At 44.8% G+C, this 21245-nt stretch overlaps 1 protein-coding gene across 4 annotated transcripts in view; it reads left to right on the plus strand.

Annotated features, from left to right (window-relative positions):
• The window catches only part of LOC120020896 (spectrin alpha chain, non-erythrocytic 1-like), a 64610-nt gene that overhangs the window by 27016 nt on the left and 16349 nt on the right, over positions 1-21245 (plus strand). For 3 of the 4 annotated variants that reach the window (XM_038964520.1, XM_038964516.1, XM_038964518.1), the window contains exons 7-24: positions 223-358; positions 486-587; positions 708-845; positions 959-1069; positions 1160-1237; positions 1393-1548; positions 1798-2002; positions 3106-3287; positions 4362-4728; positions 7467-7777; positions 8048-8182; positions 8486-8634; positions 9372-9570; positions 18725-18829; positions 19017-19049; positions 19163-19198; positions 20090-20137; positions 21064-21155. In XM_038964520.1, the coding sequence (XP_038820448.1) occupies positions 223-358; positions 486-587; positions 708-845; positions 959-1069; positions 1160-1237; positions 1393-1548; positions 1798-2002; positions 3106-3287; positions 4362-4728; positions 7467-7777; positions 8048-8182; positions 8486-8634; positions 9372-9570; positions 18725-18829; positions 19017-19049; positions 19163-19198; positions 20090-20137; positions 21064-21155 (2583 nt within the window). The remainder of the gene's footprint in view (positions 1-222; positions 359-485; positions 588-707; positions 846-958; positions 1070-1159; positions 1238-1392; positions 1549-1797; positions 2003-3105; positions 3288-4361; positions 4729-7466; positions 7778-8047; positions 8183-8485; positions 8635-9371; positions 9571-18724; positions 18830-19016; positions 19050-19162; positions 19199-20089; positions 20138-21063; positions 21156-21245) is intronic. The other variant, XM_038964519.1, reaches the window with a different exon arrangement.

Here is a 21245-nt window from a genome sequence, read left to right on the forward strand (position 1 = left end):
ACCACTCTGGCTGCCCTAACAGCGAACACTGTAGCTTTACTGTGTCAACACCGTAACGTTACTATGTCACTACCATACCGTTATTGTAACACCACTGTGCTCTACACAGCGACCACCCAACAATAGCATGGTCAAACAACTCCTATATCAGCCATTTGGGCCCTGTTTAGTTGAAAGTATGTAGAACCCTCTCTGACTGTCTGTGTGTTTGGCCCCCTGCAGGCTGCAGCGCTACACTGCAGACTTCCGTGACCTGACCAGCTGGGTGACGGAGATGAAGGCCCTGATCAACGCTGACGAGCTGGCCAATGACGTGGCCGGAGCCGAGGCTCTCCTCGACCGCCACCAGGAGCACAAGGTACAGAAACACACTGAAATTAATTAACTTTATTTTAGCAGTTGAAAAGTACATTTTCTTAGATCTTCAATCGGTGATGCTCGTTTTTCCTCCAGTGTTGCTGATGTTTACTGTGTGTGGTCCTTAGGGTGAGATTGATGCCCATGAGGACAGCTTCAAAGCCACGGACGAAGCCGGTCAGGCCCTGCTCAACACCGGACACTACGCCTTAGAGGAGGTCAAGGAGAAGGTAGGACTGGTCTTTCTGTCTCCCGTTGTTTCTGTCCTTGGTTTTGGCTTCATACTTTTAACATGGATTTCCACACAGATTCATTGATCCTCCTTTTACCTTGTTTATTTTTATGTGTAGCTGGGTGTCCTGACTGAAGAGAAGGAGTCTCTGCTGGAGCTGTGGGAGGTGCGCAGGCAGCAGTACGAGCAGTGCATGGACCTGCAGCTCTTCTACAGGGACACAGAGCAGGTCGACAACTGGATGAGCAAGCAAGAGGTATATCCATCCACACACAATAATAATAAACAATATACTCACCCAAATATTATTCTCAAATGGTGGGGTGTGTGATCCTAATAAGTAAGTATGCTTTTTTTGTGTATGTCCAGGCTTTCCTTCTGAACGAGGACCTTGGTGACTCTCTGGACAGCGTGGAGGCCTTGCTTAAGAAACACGAGGACTTTGAGAAGTCCCTCAGCGCCCAGGAGGAGAAGATCACTGTGAGTACCTGTCCTAGCCATAACCATAGATCTAGAATCCGCTTTCATTCCTCAAATCTTAAACTTAACCACTGACCTCTTTCTCTTTAGGCCCTGGATGAATTTGCCACCAAACTGATCCAGAACAACCACTATGCCAAGGAGGATGTTGCTACTCGTAGAGATGCTGTAAGTACAGACAGGAAACAATCTGCACATACACATGAATACGATAAGGACCGTAATGTGTCCTATGTTTGCAGCACTTTGCAGCACTGTCTGTTTATATCATATTCTGGGTGTTAGGGATGACATTTTATACACATCTGTGTTTCCCCCTGTAGCTGCTGAGCCGCCGCAACGCCCTGCACGAGCGTGCTCAGTCACGCCGCGCCGCTCTGGAGGACTCCTTCCACCTGCAGCAGTTCTTCCGTGACTCGGACGAACTCAAGAGCTGGATCAATGAGAAGATGAAGACGGCCACCGACGAAGCCTACAAGGTACGGTTGGAACCAATGTTTCTTAGCTAGCTACTTTAGCTAGCTACTTTATAGTGGTATACTTTAGCTAGTTAGCTAGCTACTTTTATAATGGAGTTTCAATGCTCAACATGGCTTTCTCCTAGACTGCTACGAGATCCCATTAGGATGCAGTACCACCGTGAACCACACAGATTCTTATTCACAGTACTCTGGCCAAATAGCAACACGTTCCTTACACCATCTCTCTGCTCTCTCTGTTGTCCCCAGGACCCGTCCAACCTGCAGGGCAAGGTCCAGAAGCACCAGGCCTTCGAGGCGGAGCTGTCAGCCAACCAGAGCCGCATCGATGCTCTGCAGAAGTCTGGCCAGGAGCTCCTAGACGGGAAGCACTACGCCGCCGACGAGGTGTCTGTACGCATGGACGAGGTCAGCTCCCAGTGGAAGAAGCTGCTGGAGGCCACCGAACTCAAAGGTGAGACGACGAGAGTGGAGGAGAGGTGAAGTTCGGATGAAGTGTGTGGCTATTATTATAGCGATCGCCATTTTGTGTTTCCCTCAAGTGGAAGTAGTACAAAATGGCGGCAATGCTAGTGAATAGACGCGGTAAAAAGGTCAATGGAATGCAGATCGTGGAGGATATATGAAGGACGCCAGATTGGTGCACATTCAACAAGTCTGATCTAACAAAGTGGTTATTCGTCAAATCCGTCGTGATTGATGCCTTGTAACACGCCCACAATGTGGTTACTAAAATCTGGTTTGGATATATTTGGCTGGTTTTTCTGCATAACATTTTAAAAGTAGTCACTTTTCAGGTTTAGAAGAAGTGACTGCTAAATGCTAACACTCGTTCGTGTAGGTAGCTAAGCTCTTAAGAGTGTTCGGCCAGTAACCGAACGTTTGCTGGTTCGAATCCCCGAGCTGGCAAGGTGGAAAAATCTGCCATTCTTCCCTTGAGCAAGGCAGTTAACCTCCATTAACAACTGCTCCCCGGGTGCCGGTGACGTGGATGTCGATTTAAGGCAGCCCCCCGCACCTCTCTGATTCAGAGCGGTTGGGTTAAATGCAGGAGACCCATTTTTGGTTGAATGCATTCAGTTGTGCAACTAGCTAGCTTAGAGAAATCGGTGGTGGTAAGTCGCTTTTAACTAATGCAGTTGATTGGTGACGATGACATGAACATGTATTGGGGTTGACATCCATACAAGCATTATACTCCGATTGTTACCTCATAGTGTGAAATACACATATTAACAATAGCCTATATGTAGGCTCATTTTTCTGTGGGGGCAATGAGGAGATTTGGGATCTTTCCCACACACATTTCCATGGCATTTACATTATTTTGGATGAGCTTCATTGACTTCTACCGCATCTATTGGAGAGTAACGTTTCAAAGTGAAGGTGCTTTTGTTATCTTGTAATTTGACTAGCTGTTAGTTACTAGACAAGGTAATTTTGGCGCCCCAAGATTTGAAACAAAATCTTTGAACCTTTTTTTAAGGAGGAAGGGTATTTCTATCTTAATTTCAACCACTCCTAAACCTCTCCTCACCATGCTCTCCTCTCCCCCAGGCATCAAGCTGCGCGAGGCCAACCAGCAGCAGCAGTTCAACAGAAACGTGGAGGACATTGAGCTGTGGCTGTATGAGGTTGAGGGCCACCTGGCGTCAGATGACTACGGCAAGGATCTGACCAGCGTCCAGAACCTGCAGAAGAAGCACGCCCTGCTGGAGGCTGACGTGGCTGCCCACCAGGTAAAGGGCTTGTTTGACATTGCAGTCGACAGTGCAGGCAACTGCTGACTGATCTACAAGTCGCCTTGCATCATATATAGCTACTTATTATAATTTGTAGGTCAGTAAGTCACAATTTACCCACGATGCACCACAGTTTTGATCTGCTCGAACGCGCTCAGTGACTTCCATATCACCACAAGATAACTGACTGACAGCTACCAGGTAACTGGAGAACAACATCACTAGTAGCCTCCAGGTCAGATGTTTTCAGACCCATAAAGTGAACTACTTAGACACTGTTGCATTTACCTCTGGGACCAGCTGCTAGACAGTGTATCTCCTCATAAGAATCCCATCCATGCCTGGTGGTTTCAAGCGACAGCTGATCTGTGTGTCTTTGATTGACAGGCACAAATAAACTCAGATTCTATGCATGGGAGCTGCCACTCCAAGTAGTCTCCATAGCCTGGTTGCAGTGACATCATTATGGTCTATAATATTCAGGCATTCAAATAGTTGTGTTGACTTAAGCGGTCTGGCTGCGCACAAGGTAAGACTGGCTGACTGACTTAAGGCGTCGGCATGATTTGGTTCGGCTGACACCTAGGCGGACTGAACTAGTGTGCTCGCAAACTCCCTTAAAATTACCTTCCCTTTAAAAACGAGAAAAGCGTCAATAGTACTGTTTCTTCGTCTTGAGACGCCATAGCGTCTCATTCATTGACGTTTTTGGAGAGGAGATCTTTGTCGCACAATTTTACAGCTATGATGGGTATAGTATTTCTAAATTGAAAACAGTTGCATGAGAACGATTAGTCTATCGTTGAATGTCAACACACTTCATTGAAGTATCCCTACTGTTGACCAATCACCGACGAAGGGATGTAGACTTCTGCTACATACTTCGGCATCCCTCAAGAAAAAAATGTAGTGTGCGAGAACAGCTGAGAAAACCCTTGCCGAAGACCAAAACGAACAAAAAAGTCACAATGTCGTCATACTATATGCATGAACTGTTTCAGATCCGAAGCCTTAACTGCCACCAGGAAGTTAGTTGGCTGACTGACTGACTGACTTTCCCTCTCTCTCCAGGACCGCATCGACGGCATCACCATTCAGGCGCGTCAGTTCCAGGAAGCCGGTCACTTTGACGGCGACAACATCAAGCGCAAGCAGGAGGCGCTGGTGGCGCGCTACGATGCCCTCCGCGACCCCATGGCCGCCCGCAAGCAGAAGCTGTCAGACTCCCTGCGGTTGCAGCAGCTCTTCAGGGACGTGGAGGACGAGGAGACCTGGGTCCGGGAGAAGGAGCCAATCGCCGCCTCCACCAACCGGGGAAAAGACCTGATCGGCGTCCAGAACTTGCTGAAGAAGCACCAGGCCCTGCAGGCGGAGATCGCCGGCCATGAGCCCCGCATCAAGGCCGTCACCCAGAAAGGAGAGGCTATGGTGGAGGAAGGTGAGTTGTTTCGTAGAAACGTGAATAGGTCCTACTGTCACCTTTTTTCAACTGTTCACCTTTTCACTATCTAGCAGGTTTGGGTCAATTTCAATTCAGTTAATTATAGTTTACTTCCTGAATTGACTGAATTGAAATGAATTGTCCAAGCCCTTTCACCATGATGCCAATGGTGACTTTAAAACAGTTAGAGTTTAATGGCTGTGATAGGAGAAAACAGGATGGTTGAACAACATTGTAGTTACTCCACAATACTAACCGAATTGACAGAGTGAAAAGAAGGAAGCCTGTCCAAAAAAAATTATCCTGTTTGCAACAAGGCACTAAAGTAATACAGCCAAACATTTGTTAGGTTTGTGGAAAATCCAATACAAAACATTACTGAGTACCACTGTTCATATTTTTAAGCATAGTGGTGGCAGTATAATGTTATGGGTATGCTTGTAATTGTTAAGGACTGGGGAGTTTTTCAGGATAAAAAAGAAACTGAACAGAACAAAGCACTGGCGAAATTCTGGAGGAGAACCTGGTTCAGTCTGCTTTCATGGAGACACTGGGAGAGGAATTCGCCTTTTAGCAGGACAAAACCCTAAAACACAAGGGTAAATCTACACTGGAGTTGCTTACCAAGAAGACAGTGAATGTTCCTGAGTGACCGAGTTACAGTTTTGACTTAAATCTGCTTGAAAATCTATGGCAAGCAGTGGCGATTTTAGCATGTAAATCTTGATGGGGCAAACATAAAAAACATTTTTTAGATGCATGCCAGCAAAGCCACTAAACAATACATTAATTGCACTATAACGGTGACAAACGGTGCCCACAATATGTTAAGGCCTACATAAAGCTGTCCCAACAGCAGAGCTTTCTTTTCAGCACCATGCAGTGAATCCTTACCACTGCTACACCTGGCTATCAGCGAAGCCTTTCATTCAACCTCATTTATTGCCTTTAAAAAAACATAGCTTATGCCTGACTTAAACAAATGTGGTTTCTACTGACAATTGAGATGTACAAGCTATGTCATAAGGGAACAATGAGCTGATAAGAGGGAGTCCCTAATTTTGATTAAGACATATTAATGAGCGTGCTAGGACAAACAGTCTATATAACTACAGTAGCAGTCAGAAGTTTGGACACACCTACTCATTAACCTGTTTGGGCTGCAGGGGCAGTATTGAGTAACCTGGATAAAAGGTGCCCATTTCAAACGGCCTCGTACTCAATTCTTGCTCGTACAATATGCATATTATTATTACTATTGGATAGAAAACACTCTCTAGTTACTTAGTGTAATGTTTATGTATAATGGCTGATGAGCACCGATACGTTTTATGTAATATTACAGGGATTCAAAAGAATTTGCCAGAAGATTGCCAACTTGATTCATGATGACTGCGTGTCTAGCTTGCTAGCTAAGATTTTGAAAGTATGACGTTCACATGATCAGTCCAATCAAAGCTACGGTAGATATAACATGATTTGACGTCCATTTGATCTGTGGCCAATGACCTTAAGCCTTCTTGGATGGGCACTTCTTTTTTTTATTTTTTTTAAATACATTTTATCCCATTTTCTCCCCAATTTTCGTGGTATCCAATCGCTAGTAATTACTATCTTGTCTCATCGCTACAACTCCCGTACGGGCTCGGGAGAGACGAAGGTCGAAAGCCACGCGTCCTCCGAAGCACAACCCAACCAAGCCGCACTGCTTCTTAACACAGCGCGCCTCCAACCCGGAAGCCAGCCGCACCAATGTGTCGGAGGAAACACTGTGTACCTGGCCCACTTGGTTAGCGCGCACTGCACCCGGCCCACCACAGGAGTCGTTGGAGCGCGATGAGACAAGGATATCCCTACCGGCCAAACCCTCCCTAACCCGGACGACGCTATGCCAATTGTGCGTCGCCCCACGGACCTCCCGGTCGCGGCCGGCTGCGACAGAGCCTGGGCGCGAACCCAGAGACTCTGGTGGCGCAGCTAGCACTGCGATGCAGTGCCCTAGACCACTGCGCCACCCGGGAGGCCCTGGATGGGCACTTCTAATGTAAATATATGGCAGGCAGCACCCAAGTGGCTTGAATTATCAAGCTCTCCCAGTAGATTTTGTGGTGATGTAGTGTCCTCATGAGTGGCACAACTGGAGAACATGACCAATCCCTACACTCCGTATATTCCACTGGCTGCCCCACCACCACAGAAAGCCCTGAGCTAGGCTGAAACACCTGCATTTTGGAGCTGCCTTACTCAAGAAAGCAAAAAAGAGACCATGTTTGTATGCGTCTTTATTGACTCAAAGATGTATTTATTTATTATTATTTGTTTGCTAAACAGGTGGGGCTTAAAACAGGTGGGTTGCCACCAATGGCAAGACCTGGAAAGGGTTGTCTAACAATGATCAACAACCAATTTAACCGAGCTTGAAGAATTTTGAAAAGATTCATGGGCAAATGTTGTACAATCCAGGTGTGAAAAGCTCTTTTGGAAATGTACCCAGAAAGACTCACGGCTATAAACGCTGCCAAAGGTATTGACTCAGGGCTGTGAATACTTATCTAACAAAGATGTTTTATTTTTCATAAATGTTTTTCAAATGTTAGTTGTTGACCAAAAAAATGACCAATCCATTTTAATCCCACTTTGTAACACAACAAAATGTGGAAAAGATCTAGGGGTGTGAATACTTTCTGAAGTCGCTGCAAATAAACAACCCCCCCTCTCCCTGTGGTCCTCACCAGGCCACTTTGCTGGGGAGGAGGTTAAGGTGAAGCTGGGGGAGCTGAACGGCCGCTGGGACACCCTTAAAGGCAAGGCCGGGCAGCGCAGGCAGGACCTGGAGGACTCACTGCAGGCACAGCAGTACTTCGCCGACGCCAACGAGGCAGAGTCCTGGATGAGGGAGAAAGAGCCCATCGTGAGCAGTCCCGACTACGGCAAGGATGAGGATTCGGCTGAGGCCCTGCTGAAGAAGCACGAAGCCCTGATGTCTGACCTGAGTGCTTATGGCAGCAGCATCCAGGCTTTGAAGGAGCAGGCCCAATCCTGCAGGGTAAGTCTCGAACCCACATTGCATCTTTAGTCTTATCGTCAAATGAATGTGCACCATTTTACAACTTTTATAAATGCCTAAACTAGCTAGCTAACATTCTATGAACAATTCAACTATTTTCCCGTCTTTGCAAACATCTGAGAACCAGAGTACCAACAAATCAGTAATTTCTTTACTACTCCTGGTCTATTATAGACACAAACGGATATTTTCATGTTGCTATTGTCTAGATTGCACCTTTTTAAGACTTTTTTTCCTTTCCACCTGCAGCAACAAGTTGCGCCCACCGATGATGAGACTGGCAAGGAGCTGGTGCTGGCCCTCTATGACTACCAGGAGAAGAGCCCCCGTGAGGTCACCATGAAGAAGGGAGACATCCTCACCCTGCTCAACAGCACCAACAAGGTGTGTGTGTGTGTGTGTGTGTGTGTGTGTGTGTGTGTGTGTGTGCACACAAATTGTATAACAAAAGAAAGTTACCATCTTAGCGAGATGAACAAAAGCCTTGCTCCAAGCAGGGCCAGGTCCACAAATAACTGCTGCTAGCCCATACCCATGATCAGGCACCTGATGTAGAACGGAAATAATTTGATAGGTATAAGTAAGATAGTATGAACTGAATGGGATGCATGTTCATCCCTTATGGGGGACAAAAATAACATGTTTGTCTTGTGTGTCTTCTCTCCTGACCTCTCTTGCCTGCTGAAGGACTGGTGGAAGGTGGAGGTGAACGACCGCCAGGGCTTTGTGCCCGCAGCCTACGTCAAGAAGCTAGACCCCACCCAGTCCTCCTCCAGGGAGAACCTGCTGGACGAGCAGGGCAGCATCGGCCTCCGCCAGGACCAGATCGAGAACCAGTAAGGGCCTCCTTCTACCTAACCCACTTTCTACCTAACCCACTTCCAAATTACCATCCCTTTCCCACTGTAATTTCTGACTTCTGCTCTTACATGCCCTAGTACTCATCTTCAGTACACTCCTGTAGTTCTTTACCACCTTTTTACCTCTAACTTAGAACTTAACCTGTTGACCCGACTGGTTTGATTAACTGTTTTTTAAAAACAAATGTACGTTCCTATCTTAGCCTAGCTAATTAGCAATTAACCTCTTCAATGTCCCAGTCTCTCTCTCTCTCTCTCCCCCTCCCTCAAATTTTCAGTCTGTTTTTCTTAGTCTCCCTTTAGTCTCTTCCTTATCATAACAGTCCAGTGAGCCAGTAGCACTTAAGCTTTTCTGTCACTAACGGCCTTGCCTTTGTCTCTCTCTCTGTCTGTTTCTCTATTTCCCTCCCTAACTGCTAATGCCTGCCTGCGCATGTCATGTTTGTGACTGAGTAGGCCGGGGGCAAAGGAGACGTGCAGTGTGTCTGTACGCATGAAGCAGGTGGAGGAACTGTGAGTAGGACCAGAGTGTCCCTCTAGGTGTCGTGTTTGAAGCCACCACGCATTCCCACGAGCAACGCAGCCATTGCCATTCCTGCCACTCCCTCAATCAGTACCCATTTCAATGTCGTGGTCCTTGTGACTGGTTCCAGTGCTCGCTCTCTCTCTCTCAACACAAAGGGGATTCTAAAATCTCCATCATGTAATTTTAGGTACGGCACTCTCCTGGAGCTGGGCGAGAAGCGCAAGGACATGCTAGGAAAGAGCTGCAAGAAGTTCATGCTGTTCCGCGAGGCTAACGAACTGCAGCAGTGGATCAACGAGAAGGAGGGCGCCCTCACCAACGAGGAGGTGGGCTCCGACCTGGAGCAGGTGGAGGTGCTGCAGAAGAAGTTTGACGACTTCCAGAAGGTACGCCGCACACAACGTGGCTGCCGGGGAGTAGGAGAGGGCACTAGCTGACTTACTGTACGTCATCCTTTTAGGCTTTAGTAGTGATGAGGGGAAAAATCGATACAGTAGAGTATCAGAATATATCGTCAAAAATATTATTGCAAGTATCGATTCTCTGCTAGATGGGTAATATCAGCTTGCGCTAGTCGGCTGTCAAAACTCTGGTATTTCTGGGGCTTGGCCTCAATCTTGGTGAGCCGACATGTTTTCATTATGACTGATCAAAACTCGTTTTGTCATGGCTCTTTCCCCTTTGTAGCAGTATCGAAATCGCAATAAATATAGAATTGTGATAAATCGTGATGCATACAGAATCACAATACATATCGTATCGGGACCTATAGTTGAAGTTCGGAAGAGTCATTAAAACTCGTTTTTCAACCACTCCACAAATTTCTTGTTAACAAACTATAGTTTTGGCAAGTCGGTTAGGACATCTACTTTGAGCATGACACAATTTTTCCAACAATTGTTTACAGACAGATTGTCACTTATAATTCATTGTATCACAATTCCAGTGGGTCAGAAGTTTACATACACTAAGTTGACTGTGCCTTTAAACAGCTGACAGGCTAATTGACATCATTTGAGTCAATTGGAGGTGTACCTGTGGATGTATTTCAAGGCCTACCTTCAAACTCAGTGCCTCTTTGCTTGACATCATGGGAAAATCTAAATAAATCAGCAAAGACCTCCACAAGACTGGTTCATCCTTAGGAGCAATTTCCAAACGCCTGAAGGTACCACGTTTATCTGTACAAACAATAGTATGCAACACCATGGGACCATGCAGCCGCCATACCGCCCAGGAAGGAGACACGTTCTGTCTCCTAGAGATTAACGTACTTTGGTGTGAAAAGTGCAATCAATCCCAGAACAACAGCAAATGCCCTCGTGAAGATGCTGGAGGAAACGGGTACAAAAGTATCTATATCCACAGTAAAACGAGTCCTATATCAAATCAAATGTATTTATATAGCCCTTAGATCAGCTGATATCTCAAAGTGCTGTACAGAAACCCAGCCTAAAACCCCAAACGCAGGTGTAGAAGCACGGTGGCTAGGAAAAACTCCCTAGAAAGGCCAGAACCTAGGAAGAAACATAGGAACCACAACCCTTCTGGCTGTGCTTTGTGGAGATTATAACAGAACATGGCCAAGATATTCAAATGTTCATAGATGACCAGCATGGTCAAATAATAATAACCACAGTAGTTGTTGAGGGTGCAACAGGTCAGCACCTCAAGAGTAAATGTCAGATGGATTTTCATAGCCGATCATTGAGAGTATCTCTACCGCTCCTGCTGTCTCTAGAGAGTTGAAAACAGCAGGTCTGGGACAGGTAGCACGTCCGGTGAACAGTTCAGGGTTCCATAGCCGCAAGCAGAACAGTTGAAACTGGAGCAGCAGCACGGCCAGGTGGGCTGGGGACAGCAAGAAGTCATCATGCCAAGTAGTCCTGAGGCATGGTCCTAGGGCTCAGGTCCTCAGAGAGAGAGAAAGAGAGAATTAGAGAGAGCATACTTAAATTCACACAGGACACCGGATAAGACAGGAGAAATACTCCAGATATAACAGACTGACCCCTAGCCCCCCGACACATAAACTACTGCAGCATAAATACTGGAGGCTGAGACAGGAGGGGTCAGGAGACACTGTGGCCCCATCCGATGATACCCCCTTGACAGGGCCAAACAGGCAGGATATAACCCCACCCACTTTGCCAAAGCACAGCCCCCACATCACTAGAGGGATATCTTCAACCACCAACTTACCATCCTGAGACAAGGCCAAGTATAGCCCACAAAGATCTCCACCACGGCATAACTCATGGGGGGGCGCCAACCCAGACAAGAAGACCACGTCAGTGACTCAACCCACTCAAGTGACGCACCCCTCCTAGGGACGGCATGGAAGAGCACCATTAAGCCAGTGACTCAGCCCCTGTAATAGGGTTAGAGGCAGAGAATCCCAGTGGAGAGAGGGGAACCGGCCAGGCAGAGACAGCAAGGGCGGTTCGTTGCTCCAGTGCCTTTCCGTTCACCTTCACACTCCTGGGACAGACTACACTCAATCATAGGACCTGTGAGTCTTCAATAAAGACTTTGTTGAGACCGAGTCTGCGTCTCTCACATGGGTAGGCAGACCATTCCATAAAAATGGAGCTCTATAGGAGAAAGCCCTGCCTCCAACTTTTTGCTTTGAAATTCTAGGGACAATTAGGAGGCCTGCGTCTTGTGACCGTAGCGTACGTGTAGGTATGTACGGCAGGACCACATCGGAAAGATGGTTAGGAGCAAGCCCAACAAGCATCTCTGTTTTGTCTGAGTTTAAAAGTAGAACGTTTGCAGCCATCCACCTCCTTATGTTTGAAAAACATGCTTCCATTCCAGCGAGGGCAATTTTGTGCTTCACCATGTTTCATTGAAATGCACAGCTGTGTGTCATCCGCATAGCAGTGAAAGTTAACATTGTTTTCGAATTACATCCCCAAGAGGTAAAATGTATATAGTGAAAACAATAGTGGTCCTAAAACGGAACCTTGAGGAACACCGAAATGTACAGTTGATTTGTCAGAGGACAAACCATCCACAGAGACAAACTGATATCTTTCCGACAGATAAGATCTAAACCAGGCCAGAACTTGTCCGTGTAGACCAATTTGGGTTTCCAATCTCTGCAAAAGAATGTGGTGATCGATGGTATCAAAAGCAGCACTAACGTCTAGGAGCACGAGGACAGATGCACAGCCTCGGTCTGACGCCATTAAAAGGTAATTTACCACCTTCACAAGTGCAGTCTCAGTGCTATGATGGGGTCTAAAACCAGACTGAAGCATTTCGTATACATTGTTTGTCTTCAGGAAGGCAGTGAGTTGCTGCAGCTTTTTCATTTTTTTTTGAGAGGAATGGGAGATTCGATATAGGCTGATAGTTTTTTAAATATTTTCTGGGTCAAGGTTTGGCTTATTCAAGAGAGGCTTTATTACTGCCACTTTTAGTGAGTTTGGTACACATTTGGTGGATAGAGAGCAGTTTTATTATGTTCAACATAGGAGGGTCAAGCACAGGAAGCAGCTCTTTCAGTAGTTTAGTTGGATTAGGGTCCAGTATGCAGCTTGAAGGTTTAGAGGTCATGATTATTTTCATCATTGTGTCAAGAGATATAGTACTAAAACACTTGAGTGTCTCCCTAGGTCCTGGCAGAGTTGTGCAGACTCAGGACAACTGAGCTTTGGAGGAATACGCAGATTTAAATAGGAGTCCGTAATTTGCTTTCAAATGATCATGGTCTTTTCCTCAAAGAAGTTCATGAATTTATCACTGCTGAAGTGAAAGCCATCCTCTCTTGAGGAATGCTGCTTTTTAGTTAACTTTGCGACAGTATCAAAAATACATTTTGGATTGTTCTTATTTTCCTCAATTAAGTTGGAAAAATAGGATGATTGAGCAGCAGTGAGGGCTCTTTGATACTGCTCGGTACTGTCTTTCCAAGCTAGTCGGAAGACTTCCAGTTTGGTGTGGCGCCATTTCCGTTCCAATTTTCTGGAAGCTTGCTTCAGAGCTCGGGTATTTTCTCTATACCAGGGAGCTAGTTATGACAAATGTTTTTAGGGGTGCGACTGCATCTAGGGTATTGCGAAAGATTAAATTGAGTTCCTCAGTTAGGTGGTTAACTGATTTTTGTCCTCTGACGTCCTTGGGTAGGTAGAGGTAGTCTGGAAGGGCATCAAGGAACCTTTGGGTTGTCTGAGAATTTATAGCACGACTTTTGATGATCCTTGGTTGGGGTCTGAGCAGATTATTTGCTGCGATTGCAAACGTAATAAAATTGTGGTACAATAGTTCAGGATTATGAGGAAAAACATGAAGATCCACAACATTTATTCCATGGGACAAAACTAGGTCCAGAGTATGACTGACTGTGGTAGTGAGTATGTCCGGAGACATGTTGGTCAAAACCCACACAGTCGATGATGGCTCCGAAAGCCTTTTGGAGTGGGTCTGTGGACTTTTCCATGTGAATATTAAAGTCACCAAAAAATAGAATATTATCTGCTATGACTACAAGGTCCGATAGGAATTCAGGGAACTCAGTGAGGAATGCTGTATATGGCCCAGGAGGCCTTTTAAACATTAGCTATAAAAAGGTATTGAGTAGGCTGCATAAATTTCATGACTAGAAGCTCAAAAGACAAAAATATAATAAAAAATAAAAAATTGCAACACCTCTATATCGACATAACCTGAAAGGCTGCTCAGCAAGGAAGAAGCCACTGCTCCAAAACCGCCATAAAAAAGCCAGACTACGGTTTGCAACTGCACATGGGGACAAAGATTGTACTTTTTGGAGAAATGTCCTCTGGTCTGATGAAACAAAAATAGAACTGTTTGGCCATAATGACCATCGTTATGTTTGGAGGAAAAGGGGGGATGCTTGCAAGCCGAAGAATACCATCTCACCATCTCTCCTGCTTTGCTGCAGGAAGGACTGGTGCGCTTAAAAAAATAGATGGCATCATGAGGAGGGAAAATTATGTGGATATATTGAAGCAACAACTCGAGACATCAGTCAGGAAGTTAAAGCTTGGTGGCAAATGGGTCTTCCAAATGGACAATGACCCCAAGCATACTTACAAAGTTGTGGCAAAATGGCTTCAGGACAACAAAGTCATGGTATTGGAGTGGCCATCATAAAACCCTGACCTCAATCCCATAGAAAATTTGTGGGCAGAACTGAATAAGCGTGTGCGAGCAAGGAGGCCTAAAAACCTGACTCAGTTACACCAGCTGTCAGGAGGAATGGGCCAAAATTCACCCAGGTTATTGTGGGAAGCTTGTGGAAGGCTACCCAAAAATATTTGACCCAAGTTAAACAATTTAAAGGCAATGCTACCAACTTCTGAGTGTATGTAAACTTCTGACCCACTGGGAATGTGATGAAAGAAATAAAAGCTGAAATAAATCATTCTCAACTATTATTCTGACATTTCACATTCTCTTTAAATAAAGTGGTGATCCTAACTGACCTAAGACAGGGAATTTTTACTCTGATTAAATTTTAGGAATTGTGAAACTGAGTTTAAATGTATTTGGCTAAGGTGTATGTAAACTTACGACTTCAACTAAGTATTGTGATAATATCCTATTGTGGGGACCCTGGCAATTCCTAGCCCTAGGCTTTAGTGAACCAAAAAGCCTGTTAGTTGAACTCTGTTTAAAGTGCACTCCACTTGTAAGAGACAAGTTAGTGGTTGTAGGATATACAGTGCATTTGGAAAGTATTTAGACACCTAGGCTTTTTCCATATTTTGTTATGTTACAGCCTTAGTCTTAAATGTATTTAAATCGTTTTTTTCCCTTATCAATCGACACATAATACCCCATAATGACAAAGCAAAACTTTTTTTTTTGCCAATGTATTGCAAATTTTGAAAACTGATACGACATTTACATAAATATTCAGACCCTTTACTAAGTACTTTGAAGCACCTTTGGAAGCTTTTACAGCCTTGAGTCTTGGGTATTACGCTACAAGCTTGGCACACCTGTATTTGGGGAGTTTCTCCCATTCTTCTCTTCAGATAATCTCAAGCTCAGGTTGGATGGAGATCATCGCTGCACAGCTATTTTCAGGTCTCTCCAGAGATGTTCAATCGGGTTCAAGTCCGGGCTCTGGCTGGGCCACTCAAGGACATTCAGAGACTTGTCCCGAAGCCATTCCTGCGTTGTCTTGGATGTGTGCTTAGGGTTGTTGTCCTGTTGGAAGGTGAACCTTCGCCCCCAGTCTGATGTCCTGAGCGCTCTGGAGCAGGTTTTAATCAAGGATCTCTCTGTACTTTACTCCGTTCATCTTTGCATCGATCCTGACTAGTCTCCTAGTCCCTGCCACTGAAAAACATCCCAACAGAATAAGGCTGTAACGTAACAAATTTGGAAAAATTCAAGGTGTCTGAATACTTTCTGAACGCACTGTACTATATTTTAGACAGTATGAGGTATTTTCGCATAAGAATCCCATCCATGCCTGGTAGTTCCTAGCAACCGTTAGACTGCTGATCTGTGAGTATTTGTGCCGGTCAATCATAAAAACTAAAATGTTATGTATGGGAGCTGAATGCCGCCGGAGGAGATGGCTGACTTTTTATGGGCTCCTAACCAATTGTGCTATTGGTGTTTTTTCACATTATTTGTAACTTATTTTGTACATACTGTTTCTGCCACTGTCTCTTATGACCGAAAAGAGCTTCTGGATATCAGTACCGTGATTACTCACCTCGATCTGGAAGAAGATTTTTCTTTAACGAGTCGGACGCGAAAAATTAACTTCAGACACTGGACAAGGCCCACATCCCCATAATTGACATGAATAAGAGAGATATCGGGGATGTTGGTCGGGGTGCTTTGTAAGGATCCGATGGCGAGTCGGTAATCCGTTTCTACCATCAGTCCTATTAGCCAACGTGCAACCATTGGATATTAAAATGGATGCACTCCGATCAAGACTACCCAACCAACGGGACATTAAACTATAATATCTTACGTTTCACCGAGTCGTGGCTGAACGACGACATGGATAACATACAGCTGGCTGAGTTTTCCGTGCATCGGCAAGATAGAACAGCTGCCTCTGGTAAGACAAGGGGTGGCGGTTTGTGTCTATTTGTAAATAACAGCTGGTGCACGAAGTCTAATATTATACAGATCAACATTCAAAAGGCCGCAGGGCCAGACGGATTACCAGGACGTGTACTCCGAGCATGCGCTGATCAAGTGTCTTCATTGACATTTTCAACCTGTCCCTGACCGAGTCTGTAATACCAACATGTTTCAAACCACCATAGTCTCCGTGCCCAAGAACATCAAGGTAACCTGCCTAAATGACTACTGACCCGTAGCACTCACATCTGTAGCCATGAAGTGCTTTGAAAGGCTGGTCATGGCTCACTTCAACACCATTATCCCTTTTGCACTCAACTTCCCTTTCCCACCTTGTCAAAAGGAACACCTATGTGAGAATGCTATTTGTTGACTACAGCTCAGCGTTCAACACCATAGTTCCCTCAAAGCTCATCACTAAGCTAAGGACCCTGGGACTAAACACCTCCCTCTGCAACTGGTTCCTGGACTTCCTGACGGGCCGCCCCCAGGTGGTAAGGGTAGGCAACAACACATCTGTCACGCTGTTTCTCAACACGGGGGCCCCTCGGTGGTGCGTGCTCAGTCTCCTCCTGTACTCCGTTCACCCATGGCCAAGTACGACTTCAACACCAAGTTTCTGACGACACAACAGTGGTAGGCCTGATCACCAACAACGATGAGACAGCCTATAGGGAGGAGGTCAGAGATCTGGCACTGTGGTGCCAGTATAACAACCTCCCCCTCAATGTGATCAAGACAAAGATGATCGTGTACTACAGGAAAAGGAGGACTGAACACGCCCCCATTCTCATTGACGGGATTGTAGTGGAGCAGGTTGAGAGCATCAAGTTCCTTGGTGTCCACATCACCAACAAACTATCATGGTCCAAACACACCAAGACAATCTTGAAGAGGGCATGACTACGCCTATTCCCCCTCAGGAGACTGAAAAGATTTGGCATGGGTCCTGAGAGCCTCAAAAAGTTATACAGCTGCACCATCGAGCATCCTGACTGGTCGCATCACTGCCTGGTATGACAACTGCTCGACCTACGACCGCAAGCTACTACAGAGGGTAGTGCGTATGGCCCAGTACATCACTGGGGCCAAACTTCCTGCCATCCAAGACTTCTAAACCAGGTGATGCAAGAGGGGGGTACCAAAATTGTCAGACTCCAGCCACCCTAGTCAGACTGTTCTCTCTGCTACCGCACAGCAAGTGGTACCGGAACGCCAAGTCTAGGTCCAAGATTCTTCTAAACAGCTTCTACTCCCAAGCCATAAGACTCCTGAACAGCTAATCAAATGGCTTCTCAGACTATTTGCATTATGCTGCTGCTACTCTGTGTTTATTATCTATGCATAGTCACTTTACCTACATGTACACTACCTTTCACAAGTTTGGGGTCAATCTTCCCTGAGCCTGTTCACTGTTGATGTTGAGACTGGTGTTTTGCGAGTACTATTTAATGAAGCTGCCAGTTGAGAATTTGTGAGGCATCTCTTTCTCAAACTAGACACTAATGCACTTGTCCTCTTGCTCAGTTGTACACCGAGGCCTCCCACCTTTTCTATTCTGGTTAGAGCCAGTTTGCGCTGTTCTGTGAAGGGAGTAGTACACAGCGCTGTACGAGATATTCAGTTTCTTGGAAATTTCTCGCATGGAATAGCCTTCATTTCTCAGAACAATAATAGACTGACGAGTTTCAGAAGAAAGTTCTTTGTTTCTGGGCCATTTTGAGCCTGTAATCGAACCCACAAATGCTGATGCCCCAGATACTCAAATAAACTGGCCTTCCTCGACTTTCAGCTGTGCTAACATAATTGCAAAAGAGTTCTCTTATGATCAATTAGCCTTTTTAAAATGATAAACTTGGATTAGCTGTTTCCAGCTACAATAGTCATTTACAACATTAACAATGTCTACACTGTATTTCTGATCAATTTGATGTTATTTTAATGGACAAAAATGTTGCTTTTCTTTCAAAAACAAGGACATTCTAAGTGACCCCGAACTTTTGAACGGTAGTGTACATATTACCGAAATTACCTCGACTAGCCTGTGCACCCGCACATTGACTCTGTACCGGTACCCCCTGTATTGAGCCTCGCTATTGTTATTTTATTGTAGCTCTTTAATTATTTGTTTTTGTTTATTTGAGTAAATACTTTCTTAACCAACAATGCAGTTTTAAGAAAAATAAGTGTTAAGGGCTTGCCAGTAAGCATTTCACTGTACACCTGTTGTATTTGGCGCACGTGACAAATAAAATTTGATTTGACTCCAATTAGCTTCCATATTCCGGTTGCAGAGCCATTAATAACGTGTGCATACTAGAACACATGGGAATGTGACGTGCACTGCAGTCCTTCTTAGTTTATACCATACCCATCTCGACCAGTACCTTGGTGAACCTTGGTGGTGTGTGAGTTGTGTAGTGACGGTCTTTCTTCTCCTTGCGTGTCCACCAGGACCTGAAGGCCAACGAGTCTCGTCTGAGGGACATCAACAAGGTGGCATCTGAGCTGGAGTCTGAGGGCCTAATGGCAGAGGAGGCACACATGGTCCAAGCTCAGGTAATGTAGCCCGCTAATGCAGAGATATTTCATTTGTCAAAGATGAAAGCCTATGAAGCAATTGTTATTGCGTGAGTATTTGTGTGAAAGTATTTTACATTGTTTGAAATATAGCAAAGGTATTCACTTTCCAGGGATACCAGTGTAAAACATTTTTAGCACAACTTTACTTTTCTTTTTTCTCCAGGAACAAGTAATGGTGGGTTCCATTCCTGGCAAGGTAAAGACGACTCCTGAGTTTCAATACATTTTGATTTCATTAACAGTATAATGTATCTAGAATGTTTATTTCTGTCACGTATGTAACCCAAATTCCCCTCTTTGTTCCAACAGGATGATACCGACTCCAAAAATGCTTCACCATGGAAGGTAAGAAAGTCTTGACCAATCAACATAGTCTCATGGATATCCAAACAAAGCATTTTGTCTCCCAAACTATATCCTTTTAGTCTGACCATGTCTTTTTTTTTTCTTTCTTCCTCCATATAAGATTGGACAGCATGTAGCCTGTCAATCTGGACTTGTCGTCATTTGAACCTGAGCATGATTGAACTGCATTGGGGTTTTGACACTGTCAAAAATATTTGAATGAATTTGAATCTTGGATTCATGTACACTAGTTCAGCCTTGTTCATAGGACCTTACATCAGTTAATGTAAGACGTACTTGTTAACAAACAAGAGATAAACAAATGAATGGAAGACCTGGCACTTACCATTCAATATATTCTAAGTACCCTACTGTTCACTAGCTACTCTAGTGAACCTGTTTACTTGTTTACTCTAGCTACTTGTTTATAAGGTATTAGTTTCATTGGGTAAACAAAAATGTTAAAGGTAATTTTGACCTTTCTCATTACTGCTAAAACAGGTGAAAACACATATCAGACACATGTTGACACACCCATAGATGGATTTAGCTAGAAGACGGTATTATATGCATCTTTGTTGACGCAGCCTACACATAAACCCAATTATTAACTTTTGCCTTGAGCTGTAGTAACTTAGTCAGCGCTTAAGTTTCCGTCTCCACTGCATGTACGGTGATGGTGGTCCTTTTGGTGGTTTTTGGCCTGCTGGTCTTCTATCGCCATGTTGATGTCTTTTGGGCAACAGTGTAAAGACATGGTCTGTCTTTACCCCCTGCTGTGCTAATATAGTTCCTCTCTTGACTGGTGTGGTGTTTTTGTCCCAATCCCCCTCCCTTCCTCCTCCCTTTTCCTGTCCTCCCTTTCTGCTCTTTTTTCACCTTTGATTGTAGAATGTACGCGTGGCTGTTCAAACGACAGCTAACTTTAATACTATCAAGGTAAGCTTTTTAAAGACTAGCCCCCCCAAATCCCGCCCTCCTCCTCCCTCGCATTTATGTCCTCCTGGCTTGTCTCATACCTGCATCGTGTTCGTTCTGGAGACTAACCCTTTCATCAACGTGGTCATCCTGTGGTTCCATTGTCTTGTCCATCATCGGTCTGGACTCTCTGTCTACAGTCCTTACGTTTTATTTTTGTTCTCATCATGTCGCCGATGTCATTGGATGGCCTTGTCCCTCATTCCTATTTTCATTTGTCTCATCCCGCTCTCCTTTAACCATTATTTGTTTTCGAAATTAAGGATGGCTGGTACAAAAGGCATTGAAATATGCCTCAACACCATATTTTGTTACCCTAGCGTTTTGCCATTTCTTTCTCCATTGTTTCTCCATCCTGTGTATCGTCATTGACATTCATCCATCTCCCAGTCTGACTTTCCATGTTCCTCATTACCAACCCCTTTTATCCAACCGCCTCCTTTTACACCAGTCTGTCTGTCAAACACACATGGAGCACAACCTGAATCAATGAGCACTTTACTGATTCACAATTTATATTCACAACTGATATCAGTTTAAGACCCTCATTGCTCAAGATTACCAGGATTGGGCTCCATTCCACTGGACTCCATTGTAACTCAGTCAATTCAGAGAAGAGTTAATTTATTAGATGAATTTGTTTTGATTCATTGAGTTGAAATGGAATTTATCCCAACCTGGAAGGATATGCAACCAAGAGTCTATATATCAAATAATATCCTGAAAATAAGTCATTTATCAATTCATTAAAACATTTTTAATTTAAATCGGCTAAATTGGAGCACTGGGTTCAAGAAACCTTGGCAAAGGCCTCATGGGAGTTAATTGTATCCCGGAGAAGCTCTGTCTAGCTCTGTGATTGGGTGATAACGGTGGTGTGTTTGTAGGAGCTGAACAACCGCTGGAGGTCCCTGCAGCAGCTGGCTGAGGAGAGAAGCAACATGCTGGGGAGTGCCCATGAGGTGCAGAGGTTCCACAGGTACACACAACACACATCCACAGAAGGCATATGAAGTGCACATACACACTATGTTCAAACAGATGCAGAAAAAACCTGCACATTAAAGTC

The sequence above is a fragment of the Salvelinus namaycush genome, chromosome 26, assembly GCF_016432855.1.
Source record: "Salvelinus namaycush isolate Seneca chromosome 26, SaNama_1.0, whole genome shotgun sequence".
Classification (NCBI taxonomy): Eukaryota; Metazoa; Chordata; class Actinopteri; order Salmoniformes; family Salmonidae; genus Salvelinus; species Salvelinus namaycush.